General features: G+C 34.9%; 1 protein-coding gene across 1 annotated transcript; it reads right to left on the bottom strand.

The window, feature by feature from the left end:
* Nucleotides 1–3,465: 3,465 nt before the first annotated feature.
* On the bottom strand, nucleotides 3,466–14,409 carry LOC110450532 (cysteine proteinase 15A-like; the record flags this gene model as incomplete). Its single annotated transcript, XM_021498097.1, has 7 exons — nucleotides 3,466–4,760; nucleotides 7,896–8,028; nucleotides 8,658–8,870; nucleotides 11,241–11,307; nucleotides 11,602–11,706; nucleotides 13,127–13,154; nucleotides 14,275–14,409. Coding segments are annotated over 7 exons (857 nt in total), but the record flags the coding sequence as incomplete, so codon positions are not given.
* Between the last annotated feature and the right edge of the window lie 479 nt (nucleotides 14,410–14,888).

Below are 14,888 nucleotides of genomic sequence, written 5' to 3'. Positions count from 1 at the left end.
TCCGATACCACTACGTCATTACATGATACTCTATGTATATATAGATCTACTGCATAGACATTATTACGACGTTATATTATAATCCATGTGTATATATCTCTACTACTCCGATGCCACTACGTCATTCCATGATAATCTATGTATATATAGATCTATTCCTCCGGACACCATTACGACATTACATGATAATCTATGTGTAAATAGTTATACTGCTCCGATACCACCACGTCATTACATGATAATCCATGTGTAAATAGATCTACTGCTCCGATACCACTACGTCATTACATGATAATCGATGTGTAAATAGATCTATTGCTCCGCCACCATTACGACGTTATATGATAATCTATGTGTAAATAGATCTCCTGCTCCGATACCACGACATTACATGATAATCCATGTGTAAGTAGATCTACTGCTCGAACACAATTACGACGTTATATGATAATCCATGTGTATATAGATCTACTTCTCCGATACCACTACGTCATTACATGATAATCGATGTATATATAGATCTACTCATCCGGACACTATTACGACGTTATATGATAATCCATGTGTAAATAGATCTACTGTTCCGATACCACGACATTACATGATAATCCATGTGTATATAGATCTACTGCTCCAACACCATTACAACGTTACATGATAATCCATGTGTAAATATATCTACTGCTCCGATACCACGACATTACATGATAATTCATGTGTATATAAATCTACTGCTCCAACACCATTACGACGTTACATGATAATCCATGTGTAAATAGATCTACTGTTCCGATACCACAACATTACATGATAATCCATGTGTATATAGATCTACAGCTCCAACACCATTACAACGTTACATGATAATCCATGTGTAAATAGATCTACTGTTCCGATACCACTACGTCATTACATGATAATCAATGTATATATAGATCTACTGCTCAAACACCATTACGACGTTACATGATAATTCATGTGTAGATAGATCTACTGCTCCGACACCACTACCACGTAACATGATAATCCATGTGTAAATAGATCTAGTGCTCCAACACCATTACGACGTTACATGATCATGTGTAAAAAGATCTACTGCTCCGATACCACGACATTACATGATAATCCATATGTATATATATCTACTGCTCCAACACCATTACGACATTACATAATAATCCATGTGTAAATAGATCTACTGCTCCGATACAACGACATTACATGATAATCTATATGTATATATATCTACTGCTTCAACTCCATTACGACATTACATGATAATCCATGTGTAAATAGATCTACTGCTCCGATACAACGACATTACATGATAATCTATATGTATATAGATCTACTGCTCCAACACCATTACGACATTACATGATAATCCATGTGTATATAGATCTACTGCTCCAACACCATTACGACGTTACATGATAATCCATGTGTAAATAGATCTACTGCTCCAACACTATTACGACGTTACATGATAATCCATGTGTAAAAAGATCTACTGCTCCAACACCATTACGACATTACATAATAATTCATGTGTAAATAGATATCCTGTTCCGATACCACTACGTCATTACATGATAATCCATGTGTTTATAGATCTACTGCTCCAACACCATTACGACATTACATAATAATTCATGTGTAAATAGATCTACTGTTCCGATACCACCACGTCATTAAATGATAATTAATGTGTAAATAGATCTACTGCTCCAACACCATTACGACATTACATAATAATTCATGTGTAAATAGATCTACTGTTCCGATACCACCACGTCATTAAATGATAATCCATGTGTAAATAGATCTACTGCTCCGATACCACCATGACATTAGATGATAATCCATGTGTAAATAGATCTACTGCTCCGATACCACGACATTACATGATAATCTATGTATATATAGATCTACTGCTCCAACACCATAACGACGTTACATGATAATCCATGTGTAAATAGATCTACTGCTCTGATACTACGACATTTCATGATAATACATGTGTATATAGATCTACCGCTCCGATACCATTACGATGTAACATGATAATTCATTTTTATATAGATCTACTGCTCCTACTGCTCCAACACCACTATCCATGTGTATATAGATCGACTGCTCCGACACCATTCCGACGTTACATGATAACTCAATTGTAGATAGATCAACTGCTCCGATACCATTTCCATGTAACATGATAATTCAATTCTAGATAGATCTACTGCGCCGACACCATTACGATGTTACATGATAATTCAATTCTAGATAGATCTACTGCGCCGACACCATTTCGACGTTACATGATAATTTATGTGTAGATAGATCTATTGCTCCAACACCATTACAACGTTACATGATAATTCAATTGTAGATAGATATACTGCTCAGACACCATTACGACATTACATAATAATACATGTATATTTAGATCTACTGCTCCAACACCACTACCACGTAACATGATTGCTCAGACACCACTACCACGTAACATGATTGCTCAGACACCACTACCACGTAACATGATAAGCGATGTGTATATAGTTCTACTGCTCCGATACCACTATGACATTACATGATAATACATGTGTATATAGATCAACTGCTCCGATACCACGCCACATGATAATCCATTTGTAAATAGATCTACTGTTCCGATACCACTATAACATTACATGATAATCCAAGTGTAAATAGATCTACTGCTCATGTGTATAAAGATCTACGGCTCCGATAACACCACGACATCACATGATAATCTATGTATATATTGATCTACTCCTCCGAAGCCATTACGACGTTATATGATAATCCATGGGTATATAGATCTACTTCTCCGATACCACGTCACATGATAATTCATGTGTAGATAGATCTACTGCTCCTACTGCTCCAACACCACTACCACGTAACATGATAATTCATGTTTATATAGATCTACTGCTCCGACACCATTACGACGTTACATGATAATTCAATTGTAGATAGATCTACTGCTCCGACACCATTACGACATTACATATTAATACATGTGTAGATAGATCTACTGCTCCAACACCATTACGACATTACATAATAATACATGTGTATATTGATCTACTGCTCAGACACCATTACGACATTACATGATAATCCATGTGTATAATATATAGATCTACTGCTCCGATACCACGTAACATGATAATCGATGTGTATATAGTTCTACTGCTCCGATACCACGTCACATGATAATCCATTTGTAAATAGATCTACTGCTCCGATACCATTACCATGTAACATGATAATTCATGTTTATATAGATCTACTGCTCCGATACCACAACAACATACCATAATAATACATGTATATTTAGATCTACTGCTCCAATACCACTACGACATAATATGTTTAGCCATGTGTATATAGACCCCCGTTGAAACCACTGCAATATAACGGGATAATTCAACAGACAAATCAACAAATATGGGTTTTATTAGATTATCAATCACAGTCAAACAAATAACAATATACATAATCTGAGTCCGACAAAGACGGCCAGAAACCAAACATCTTCAAGAGAGTACAAATGGTGTGTTTTATGTATTGTATTTTAATGCAGTACCATTTTTTCACCTGAACTTAATTCAATCCTACACGTCTTCTTTTGCACAGGAATGAAGATTGATTGATTTCGGGTAGATAAGTGTAAACGTCCATGGAATGCATTTCATAATCTCAAATTTGGCAAAATACATTTATAAACAATAACCACAGACGCAAAAAAAACAAAAATTAAAGGAAATATGACACACTTATTTTCGGATAAAACATTTTTTTTTAACTAAAGGTAACAACTGAGTCGAGGTCAAATTAAAATTAGATTTTATGGAGGCCCATTTTCCGTAGAGAAAAACGGCACCTGTAAATGGGCAAAGAAATAAAAGAATAGCAACAAATGTATGACCATCAATGGAGAACTCTGTGGAGTGCAGTGTTATAAGAAGTCACATCATTTTTTTTCAAATATTGAAAGATCCACATATCATTCAAAATAAGGGTCTGTTGCCTCCAAATGTAAGATGTCATTTCATCAAGAGAAGCTTAAAGAGTAACTTTCAAAATGTACATGTACCTGACAAATCACATCAAGCATATATAGTTGCATGTAGACATATTTTCAAAAAATAAAACGTTATTGAACATTTTAAATTACCGTAGGTTCCTAAAAACACATTTAAACCCATATTTTAATCGACATGTTATAGAGTGTCCAAATCAGTTGACTTTTCTGGTTTATCATAACTCTACAATAAATCTATTTTCCGGACCTTAATCGCATATGAACTGCACTCAAATGATTAAAAGTGGAATCAATACAAGCACAATACCTTTTCCATAGTATGGTATTTTCTTAATTGTCAAAAGTGGTACACCATAATTTTACAAACATATTTTATAATCTCAAAATTATCAATACAAAAATAATATATCTATCAATATAATTTGGTCATTTCCTTCCTCCTTATACACCTCTCGTCGTTGTATCGTAATAATTAGCGAAGAATCACGGAGTCCATGATGTCACAACGGTCATGCACCAAGCACACCGGTGGTGACCGCAGTGTTAATGCCACACATTCCGTCCCCGCGTTTGATCCGGAAGTAGCCACTTTCGCCCCACTTGGGACCCCAGGAATTCTTCACAGTCCAGTAATCTGTGGTCTCAAACAATCCCTTCTCCTTGCCGAACCCCACTAGAAGCACAGCTGAGAACATGAAACACGAAAACAAAACTTAATTTAATACATCCCATATTATGAGTCAATTTTTTAGTTCTGTAATATCAGCCAATTTTCCAAAACGCTGATAAATTTCGCCATGAACTTACATGTTCCTAATTTAAAAGAAAAATGCCGTTGATAGAGAGCTAGTGTTTTAAACGGAAAGAAATGAATTCGTGGAATTCAGTTAATTTATTTGTAAGAAAAAATGTATTGGCAAATAACTTACTTGTTGTACATAATTCAAAAACATTCAAAACGATCTGGTAACAAGCTTAGAAATCATTTTAAACTATTGAATATATAACCACAGCTAGCAGAAAATGTTGTATCTGCTGTTAATCATCGCGGTTTGATATAGACATATACTGAACAAAATAAGAAACACACAATTAAATTATGCAATCAATAGCCTATGATGTTTTGGGACATTTGTACAAAATGTTATATCAATATGAAGGGACAAGTCAACTCTTTACAATACTGTAGAAGAAAAGTCTGTGTGACGTCACTCGTGTCATCAGTAGTCATTCAAAGTGGGATACCCGCGAAAAACAAAATGACATTTCAGTACCTGGTGTGGGTACCTTTTGCACGAATCCCTGCACGGATTCTCCTATGCATTGAATTCATGAGAACATTTATTCGCCTTAAGGGAATGCTGTTCCATTCCTGTGTTAATGCTGCGATCAACTGGGCGCGGTTAGTTGGGGGGTTTTGACGTTTCCTAATACGCCTGTCCAGCTCATCCCACAGATGCTCAATGGGAGACATGTCGGGGCTATATGGGGGCCATTCCAGAGGCTGAACGTTGTTTGCCGTGAGAAAATCACGACAGACTCTGGCAACATACGGTCGAGCATTGTCTTGCTGGCAAATGAGGTTATAACGTTTGAGAAGTGGAAGGACATGTGGTTGGAGGATCTTGTCTCTGTATCGAACGGCATTAAGGTTTTGATCCAGGACCACTAAGGGGATTTTACTCCATGGGAGATGCCTCCCCAAACCATTGCAGAAGCCCCATTGAATCTATCGCGTTCAACCAGGCATGCGTCGGCGAAACGCTCACCGCGTCTGCAATATACCCTTTTTCTTCCGTCTGAGCGATACAGACATAATCTAGACTCGTCGGTGAACATCACACGCCTCCATCGACGCATCCCAAACCTATTCGGGCCATGTCTGCGCATTCAGTCAAGACGCACTTGCCGCCTCCGTGGTGTCAGAGGTGGCCCGACATAAGGTCGGCGCGCAATGATTCTCTCGGCACGCAAGCGGTTCCTGGCAGTTTGAGGACTAATGGGTCTGCCATGAGTACCTAAGGTATGCGACGCAGTCTCTACAGCAGTATTGAATCTGTTGCGCAAGTGCGACAATCGAATCGCCCTGTCTTGCCGTGCGGTCGTTACACGCGGACGATCGCTCCTGGGACGATCGGAAACTAACCCAGTAGCACGGAAACGTGTACAGAGACGGTTAAGCGACACGGGCCAACACCAAACTGCCGTGCGACAGCAGTTTGGCTATGACCATCCATCGATATCGCAATTGCTCTACCCCTCTGAATTTGCGTTTAGCGTGGCATCTCAGTCAATGGCGAAATCAAAATGCCAACGTGGAAAAATAACGTGGCTGAACCTAGAGTATCCGTTGAGATTATTTGTTTGAAAAACTCCGGCTTGGCTTGATCACGCCGCATGATTTGGACTAACGAAGCTCACAAAGTCACACAATGACATCGTCACGCTTGGCTGATTTTAGGGTAGATTGTTGAGAAGTGAGATCGTTCTTAATGTAATACCTGACCAAATATTCCATTATTTCCTTACAGCTAAGATGTACTACAGGGGAAAACTTTGTGCGTTTCTTTTTTTGTTCAGTATATTATTAAATAGGGCGGATAATCCTAAGCAGGTATTCCTTAAACTCTCCAGTTTTCTACTTGAGTTTGACGTATTTATACTAAACATGTATGGGTTGTGGAGGCTGTTCCACTCAGCAATGGGTATATGTTGATTGGATCGAACCATTTTTAGTAGTGTTATTTTAAGGAAACCTATTCAGTAACTTATCACAATTGTGTTACCTCATCAAATCTGTGTAAATATGCATGCATCGATTTGCTAATCCAAACATTCCCACAATCTGCCAATACTAATCTGCACTTTGCTTTAAACCAAATAATTTCACTTAGAAGCCGATTAACTAATCTGACATAGGAAGCCTACTTAATAATACATTGATATGTAAGCATTAAATTGACAATACAAACTGAGCTTGAATCTGAAGGTGCTCACCAATGTTGGCTGAAATCCAATCATTTTAAGATGAGAAATTGCTTCGAAACAAACCAATCACGTGTATTTAGCCTCCTTCAATATCCGTTCATACTCACACCCCTAACAAACATAGTGAGACACATGCCAGTATTAACTAAGTTTGGTTGCGATGGAACTATTTGTTGGTAAGGGAATGACTGCACGGAAAGCAAGTGTAACAGACGAAGTAAAAGGGAGAAAGAAACCCGGACGAACGCACCGAAATAAATAACAATGAAACAATAGAAACGATTTCCTGTTTCACTGGGATTTCTTCATTTTTAATTTCGTTGATGGCTCTCAAAATGTTGGCTTGAATCAATTGGCAAATTATCATAATATCAATAATATTCTGAACTATCTAGTGATTTTGTATGAATTCATTTTAGCTGCAACTATAATCTTCTTCCTGAATATATATTTATTGATTATTATCGGTTCTTAGAAATACAATACCAAAATTCTGAACTCTCTAGTGATTTTGTATGGATTCATTTTTGTTGCAATTATAATCTTCTTCCTGAATATATATTTATTGATTATTATCGGTTCTTAGAAATACAATATAAATGTCCAATTAGCTCCTTATCGCGGATGACCAAAATCCTGCGTTACCTTTCTTTCAGAATTATGTTTATACGTATGCAAAGACATTGGGTAGCATATAGCCAGCCTCCTAAAGCTGCAATATGGGCACTTAGAATATGCACAGGCCAAAGAGCGACAACCCTGTATGTCATCAACATGGCGTTAACAATAGGCATTATAACAGTACTATAAAGAATTGCTGTCCCTGACTTACCATGGTCGAGTTTCGTCTTTGAACAGAAGTAGGTGGAGAAGACACCACTGTGGTAGAACTGTAGCAGTTCCGCGTCCAATGCGACCGAGAGTGGACCAATCTGCATCAACTGGTCTGCAATCACTGTCTCATTCTATAACGTAATACCGATTCACACAGTTATCTTAAATAGTCATTTGACTTCACCAAGTAACAGTTGTATAGGTTTTATACATGTTTTTGTGTAATTTCTTAATTGCATTCGGTATTAAGAAAAACAGGCATTGTCAAAAAGGAGTTCTCCTACGATGGATATGGTTCTAAAACATCGATTTTATTCCGATTTACGCAATTCATTTATTAAACCTTTCTATATTAGACAATCACGTATGTATATATTTATGAAGTTGTTGTCCACAGATTATTGTTTTTAGCGAATTTGGCCAAATAGATAAGAATTGCTAGAAGAAATACAGCAAAATACATTGAACTAAGTCAAATGTCTCTTGTGCTTGTCAGTAATGCATTAATATATCCTTGTTATCAGATGTTATTTTATTATTAAGTACTAGTACATTACTTTTAGCAGTGAAGGATATTTCTCTACCCTTCTAGGGGTAGTGGCGGAAGTGGTGTGTTGTTGTTTAATGGTATACTTTATGTTACACTGTATATGCACAACTGATGAGCTGTTAAGCTAAAGGTAATAACGAACTTGAATTTGAACTTCTAACAGAGCAGTTAAACACCCCAAAACCTGTACAACTACGATCCCTTGTTTACCTCACTGATGGCCTTCCATGTGTTGACCTTGAATCCAGGAACAAACTTGGACTTGTTCAGCTTGACAATACAGCTTTGACTCATATTACAGTACGGAATTGGCGGGCCACATAGGGAGGTATTATACCCAGGAGCCGGGCACACTTCACAAGTTCCCGGGGCCCCGCCTAGACCGGAGCAGTACCAGTAATCCTCCCACGTCTCCAGGCCACCCTTGGCACGAACACACAAATACAGTTAAAACACCGAATTTCATAGTTTCCATTTACATATGGAGGAATTACATATAACACATCTTTGCATAATTTATTTAAATTTTGCAACTTTTCTTGTACATGTACTTGTCATAACAATCAACACGTGAGTATTTTAAATGCAATATTTTCAATATCTGACTCTTTTTTTTATTTATTTTTATTATATTTTCAATTTTTTTTGACATAAACATATATATAAATATACATACAATGTACATGGGCGTCAATAATCGCGCTTTAAATAATGTACATACTGTTCAAAATATTCTATCAAGTATCAGTATTCGTCTTATACATATTTTTAACAAATAAGTATAAATTCACATTTTGATATAAAAAAATAAACTTCCGGATATTCTTGTCCGTACTCTATTCTGACTTAAGAATACAACGTTACGGTATATGTCAATGAAACAACAACCAGCTCTTCTAAACTCTTTTATCGTTTCGACTGTTTTTCTTTTCCCCCCTATAAAAACCGATTCCTATCAAAAGTTATAGTCAATGCTTAAAATTGATTTTGTTCAAAATTTCGTGTTTACCTGAACGTTGCAGTGTAATATTTTCGACCCCAGAATAAACAGTCAAAGTAACACCATGGCCCATGTCCGTGTATAACTATCATAGCGTGACACTTTGATTATAATACAATGTCTTCTCGTGATTTTTCATATAGAAACTGGACGTAGTTTTAGTTTTAGATTCATTCAGGTTAAACGAAAATTAGGTACATCTATGTTGAATGAACGATGTATCAGGTTTTGGTTGACCATGAACATTTAAACTGAAAACATAATTATAGATCTTAAAATACATGGTTCCTAAAAAATTTGTATTGAAGTTTCCTACCGTCAGGACTATCAACACTCATGCAACATCTTTTAAGTGTTTAGTTCCTATGATAGTCTCACATGATTTGAGACAAGAAGAAAGCTTCAAAATTACACAGATAAAACTTAGGTCATATCCGTATAAATTCGATACCCTGGGAACATGCAGAGGATATGTAATTATGGTAATATGAAAAGGAGATAAAAAGAGCTTCGAGTAATTCATATCAAAACAAACAACACAATCATTGCAATGTTACTATCTTATAACGTCGCTAGGAACAAACTACACATGTGTTGTTTACTTCCATGTAATAATCTTTGTACAATGTTTATACGCATCAACGGACAATGGTTGCATCAGCATCGCAAAAAGCCCGTGGGATTTCATGATAAATATCGATGTAACCGATTTGCCATAACACCATCATGAATGTTAATGAATATACATGTTTTCTTAATACATGTATAAACATATACATGTATAAACATATACATGTATAAACATAATCATGTATAGACATATACATGTATAAACATATTCATGTATAGACATATACATGTATAGACATATACATGTATAGACATATACATGTATAGACATATACATGTATAGACATATACATGTATAGACATATACATGTATAGACATATACATGTATCAACATATACATATATAGACATATACACCTATAGACATATACATGTATAAACATATACATGTATAGACACATACATGTATAGACATATACATGTATAAACATATTCATGTATAGACATATACATGTATAGACATATACATGTATAGACATATACATGTATAGACATATACATGTATCAACATATACATATATAGACATATACACCTATAGACATATACATGTATAAACATATACATATATAGACATATACATGTATAGACATATACATGTATCAACATATACATATATAGACATATACACCTATAGACATATACATGTATAAACATATACATATATAGACATATACATGTATAAACATATACATGAATAAACATATACATGTATAAACATATACATGTATAGACATATACATGTATAAACAACCTAAACTTGTCCACACTGTTGGAATTACTTCTTTGTCCCACATGTATTCTTAATATGTAGATAAAACAATCTTAACATAAGCATTAAATGATATTTATGAAACTGAAGTTTCTTAAACGTTAGTTAAATCCAAATTCCTGGAACAGTTGCAAGTCATGTAAATAGTTGCTTCTTGCGATTGTCTTTCGTTACGGCAAACGGGAAGATAAACACCAAATGAATCTAATTCAACTGCATTCGAAGCCCTCAAGTGACTTTCGCTGGTAGTGTTTTCACTTACTTGTATATACAGACTTGTATTGGAATGTGAATATATTTTATAAAAAGTGGAGTTAGATTAGTTTTGTACCTACAATACACGTCTTCACCAATATATTTTGTCATGGCGACAGATATAATAAACAAACTCACCGCCCTCATTATGTATTGGTAAGCAAGGTAAGGCCATCCCCCAAATACTCCACAATCAGCATTACCTCTGCGAGAAAAAATATATTAATCAAAAACTAAATCACGATCGGGGTCTAGATAGGAGGGCATAGAATCATTACTATGGCATATTTCTTAACTTTTAAACTTGACCAGAAATTAAAGCAACGGTGTTCCAACAACTTCTAACTAGTGATCTGTCTGGGACTGTGTATCGGAGAGCTATTATGTTAATAACCCTTCTAATAGTGATCTTTGAGCAAGAAAAACACAATAGCGACCAAAATATAAAGGATTGTGATATTGGTCATGTACTTCAATTGTTCTATTGAAAAAAACTCACCCCTTAATATCTTCCATTCCATCACAATCCACCACCTGTTCCACAGAGAGGTTCGTTAGTTGTTTTCCCGCCATCGCCCACTGTCCCTCCAAATTTCCGATCGTGCTTTAAAATAAATTATTAATGACATGTCTTAGTTCGTTGATCAGCTCAATAGATCAACACAAACATAAATTTGATTTGTGTGTGAATAAACACATGATTCCTTTTCAAAAACATTTCTGTAGATCTTTTTGATTAATATTAAGGAATGCTGAAGGGAGGATTTCATAGATGGTTAAACTCTTAACCCTCTAGCCGAGGGCAAGGATTGAATAACCTCAAACAACCGTAGCATAGAAAAAAGATGGTGTTCTGTCCTGCCCACAAAGTCCCAACATATCTTATCGAGAAAATAATAGTCAAAACAAAAGTGAGGTGAAATTATGAAAAAAAGAGGACGTTGGAAGACGGAATATCTGCAAAACAGATCACGTACCGATACACCATCGAGCGAAACCTAGACATACAATGTCTGATGTGGAGGTTTTAGCGAGGTGGCTTAGGACCAGTAGTTAGCATCTATGCTGTCCTCATATTATTTTGATTGTACTAACTGATTGAATGAATTGTATACATGTCCATTTATCTGTTTATTTGAAACACCTTAGATCGGCTTTGTTACGTATAGCTATAGTATATAGAGCGCTATATAAAATGTAAAATCGTAACAATAAATCTAATTTTCAAGTTTATGATTTCAATAACTTACCATGTATTGAAAACATCTGTATAACTAAAAGATACCATATCATTTATAATTCGGCAATGAAGCAAACTCGAAAATAAATGTCTTTCGAAGTAGCAACAATTTGATTGAGAATGTAAAATGCTGAGCCACCGATGAAATGTTATTTTAAATTAAATATGAATGTTCAAAATATATCAGAAAGGATGGTGTCAGGAATGAACGGTAAAGCCAAGTCTGATGGAAGATTCCTCAAGAAACTACAATATGACATTAGCATTACCATGCGTGAACGTTGTATTTTTATCACGGTCGTTTTCGCCTCGGACAATTTTTCTTTAACTATTTATTTTGTCATTATGTACGTACACAATGTAACTGTTTGTAGATGGTTGGAACACTTCGACCTTGAACATCAAACGCATTACAAGAATACTTGGAATAGCTCTCATTAACTGTTTCTAGATTATTTATTTGTCATTGTTGTTACCATAGATCTCATTAACTGTTTCTAGATTATTAATTTGTCATTGTTGTTACCATACATGTAGCTATCATTAACTGTTTCTAGATTATTAATTTGTCATTGTTGTTACCGTAGCTCTCATTAACTGTTTCTAGATTATTTATTTGTCATTGTTGTTACCAAAACTGTTGTTGCTACCAAAACTGTCATTTAATACAATTTAAATTATAATTTAGATTTAAATTAAATTTGTCCTCTGTTATTATTCTATTTCTTATATTAATGAATTTAAGCGTCGACCTCAGCCAATGGCTATAACATAAGTAACTTACCTGAATGCCCAGCATGACCCCGCGGAACCTACAAAGGACAACACGAATTGTATTCTTCAGTGTCATATTTCAGTTACATCGAGGTCAGGGCCCAAACGACGAACAGATACGGTCTATGATTTACCTAGTTTATTAATATCTGTATCATTCATTTATAATTTGTCAGTTTCATCAAGGCCATGATGGTTTACTTAAACTTTTCCGGGATCCTAATTTAAACAATTTCGGTAAATGATATTAGTATATTATATTTTTTTCTTTATTACATTTCAGTTTCACCTAGGACTAGGAAATGCTGGTTTTACACAAGACTTGTCCATCAGGAGAACAGACATAGTAAAACATATGTTTTAGTTTATTATAATGTAATAAGGTTTATCGTCTAATCATATTTTTGTGATGATGCTTCAGATAACTTATTTGTGATACATGTACTAGTATTGTATTTATGACATTTCTTTTATTTCCTTTTTAAGTCATGATACATATAACTGTCGAATCTGAGATCTGAACACCAACTTTATTACAGAAATAATAGTTATTGTACTCATAAAATAAACTTCTGACTGATTTTCATAAAATAATGAAAACATATATAGTTTACGTAGTACCGCTACTTATAGTTGTCATTACATGATAAAATGGTGGATATCAGCCCCTCCCAGTCTACACTTCTAACCTGAAAATGTAAATTACTAAATTTTTCAATTATGGACATTTATTGAGGTGAATATGAAGTTATATGAACCTTAGAAAAGATTCTAATATCGACTTCGTCTCGGTCAATAACACTTTCTTAATTGTTATATAAGATCCCAAATAAAGTTTCAATCATTAAACAAGATAAAACGTATGGGAATCTTTAAGAGGTATGCATTGCATTTGGCTGGGAAATCGTGACGTTACAATTGAAATTACGGCATAAAGTGAATATAAACCTGTTGATTCTAAACACAATACCACCGAGTTAATATCACAAATCAACGCGTTAATATAACAAATCACCGACCTCCATGTGATTACGAACCAACCAATGAGAATGTAGGGCAAATGTGTGTCATATACATGTAATAAATGTATTAAACTTACCCGTTGAGACACTTTAGACTCGTACCTGTTTACATAGTACAATACTATAATGTACTAACCTTGATCTTTTACTGCCGTTACCATGTTCTTGGATCTCCAGTCAAACGATTCCGGCACTGGGTCGACCACTTCTCGTCTGATATATCTAGCAAGAAAGATGATACCATCAACTTCAATTTTCAAAACTTTATTTCCTCATGCTGAATGCTATCAACACTGTTACGTAATTTGTACTCTGTTTATATAGCAGATACTGTAAACTTGAGTATGATTTTGTGATATGCTTCTCAAAAACATCTTTTTGATTGTATCTAAATTGTTGATTCATTTTGATGAAACCTTTATAAAAACGGAATCAATTTTACCTATAAATGTATATAACTAGCTACATGTAAAATTGTACAATGAATTAAAACTTAATGGAATAAATAAAGCAGTAAAGCTCAGACTATCGCCTACTCTTTTGAATTACTGGTGTTTATCTGTCCTTTACTAAAAAAAAACGGGGTATAAGACATAACTTTTCTCTGCTTTAACAAGTTTTACTAATCTAACGTCTATTTTTGAAAATGATATTTACTTTGGAAATCGTTTTTGGAATACAGATATATTTTTGTTTACTGTATATTCAAAACTATTGCTGTACAACTATCCATCCAGTAACACTGGACAG

The sequence above is a fragment of the Mizuhopecten yessoensis genome, unplaced genomic scaffold (genome assembly GCF_002113885.1).
Source record: "Mizuhopecten yessoensis strain PY_sf001 unplaced genomic scaffold, ASM211388v2 scaffold5297, whole genome shotgun sequence".
Taxonomy (NCBI): domain Eukaryota; kingdom Metazoa; phylum Mollusca; class Bivalvia; order Pectinida; family Pectinidae; genus Mizuhopecten; species Mizuhopecten yessoensis.
This window is presented reverse-complemented; position numbering and strand designations above follow the sequence as displayed.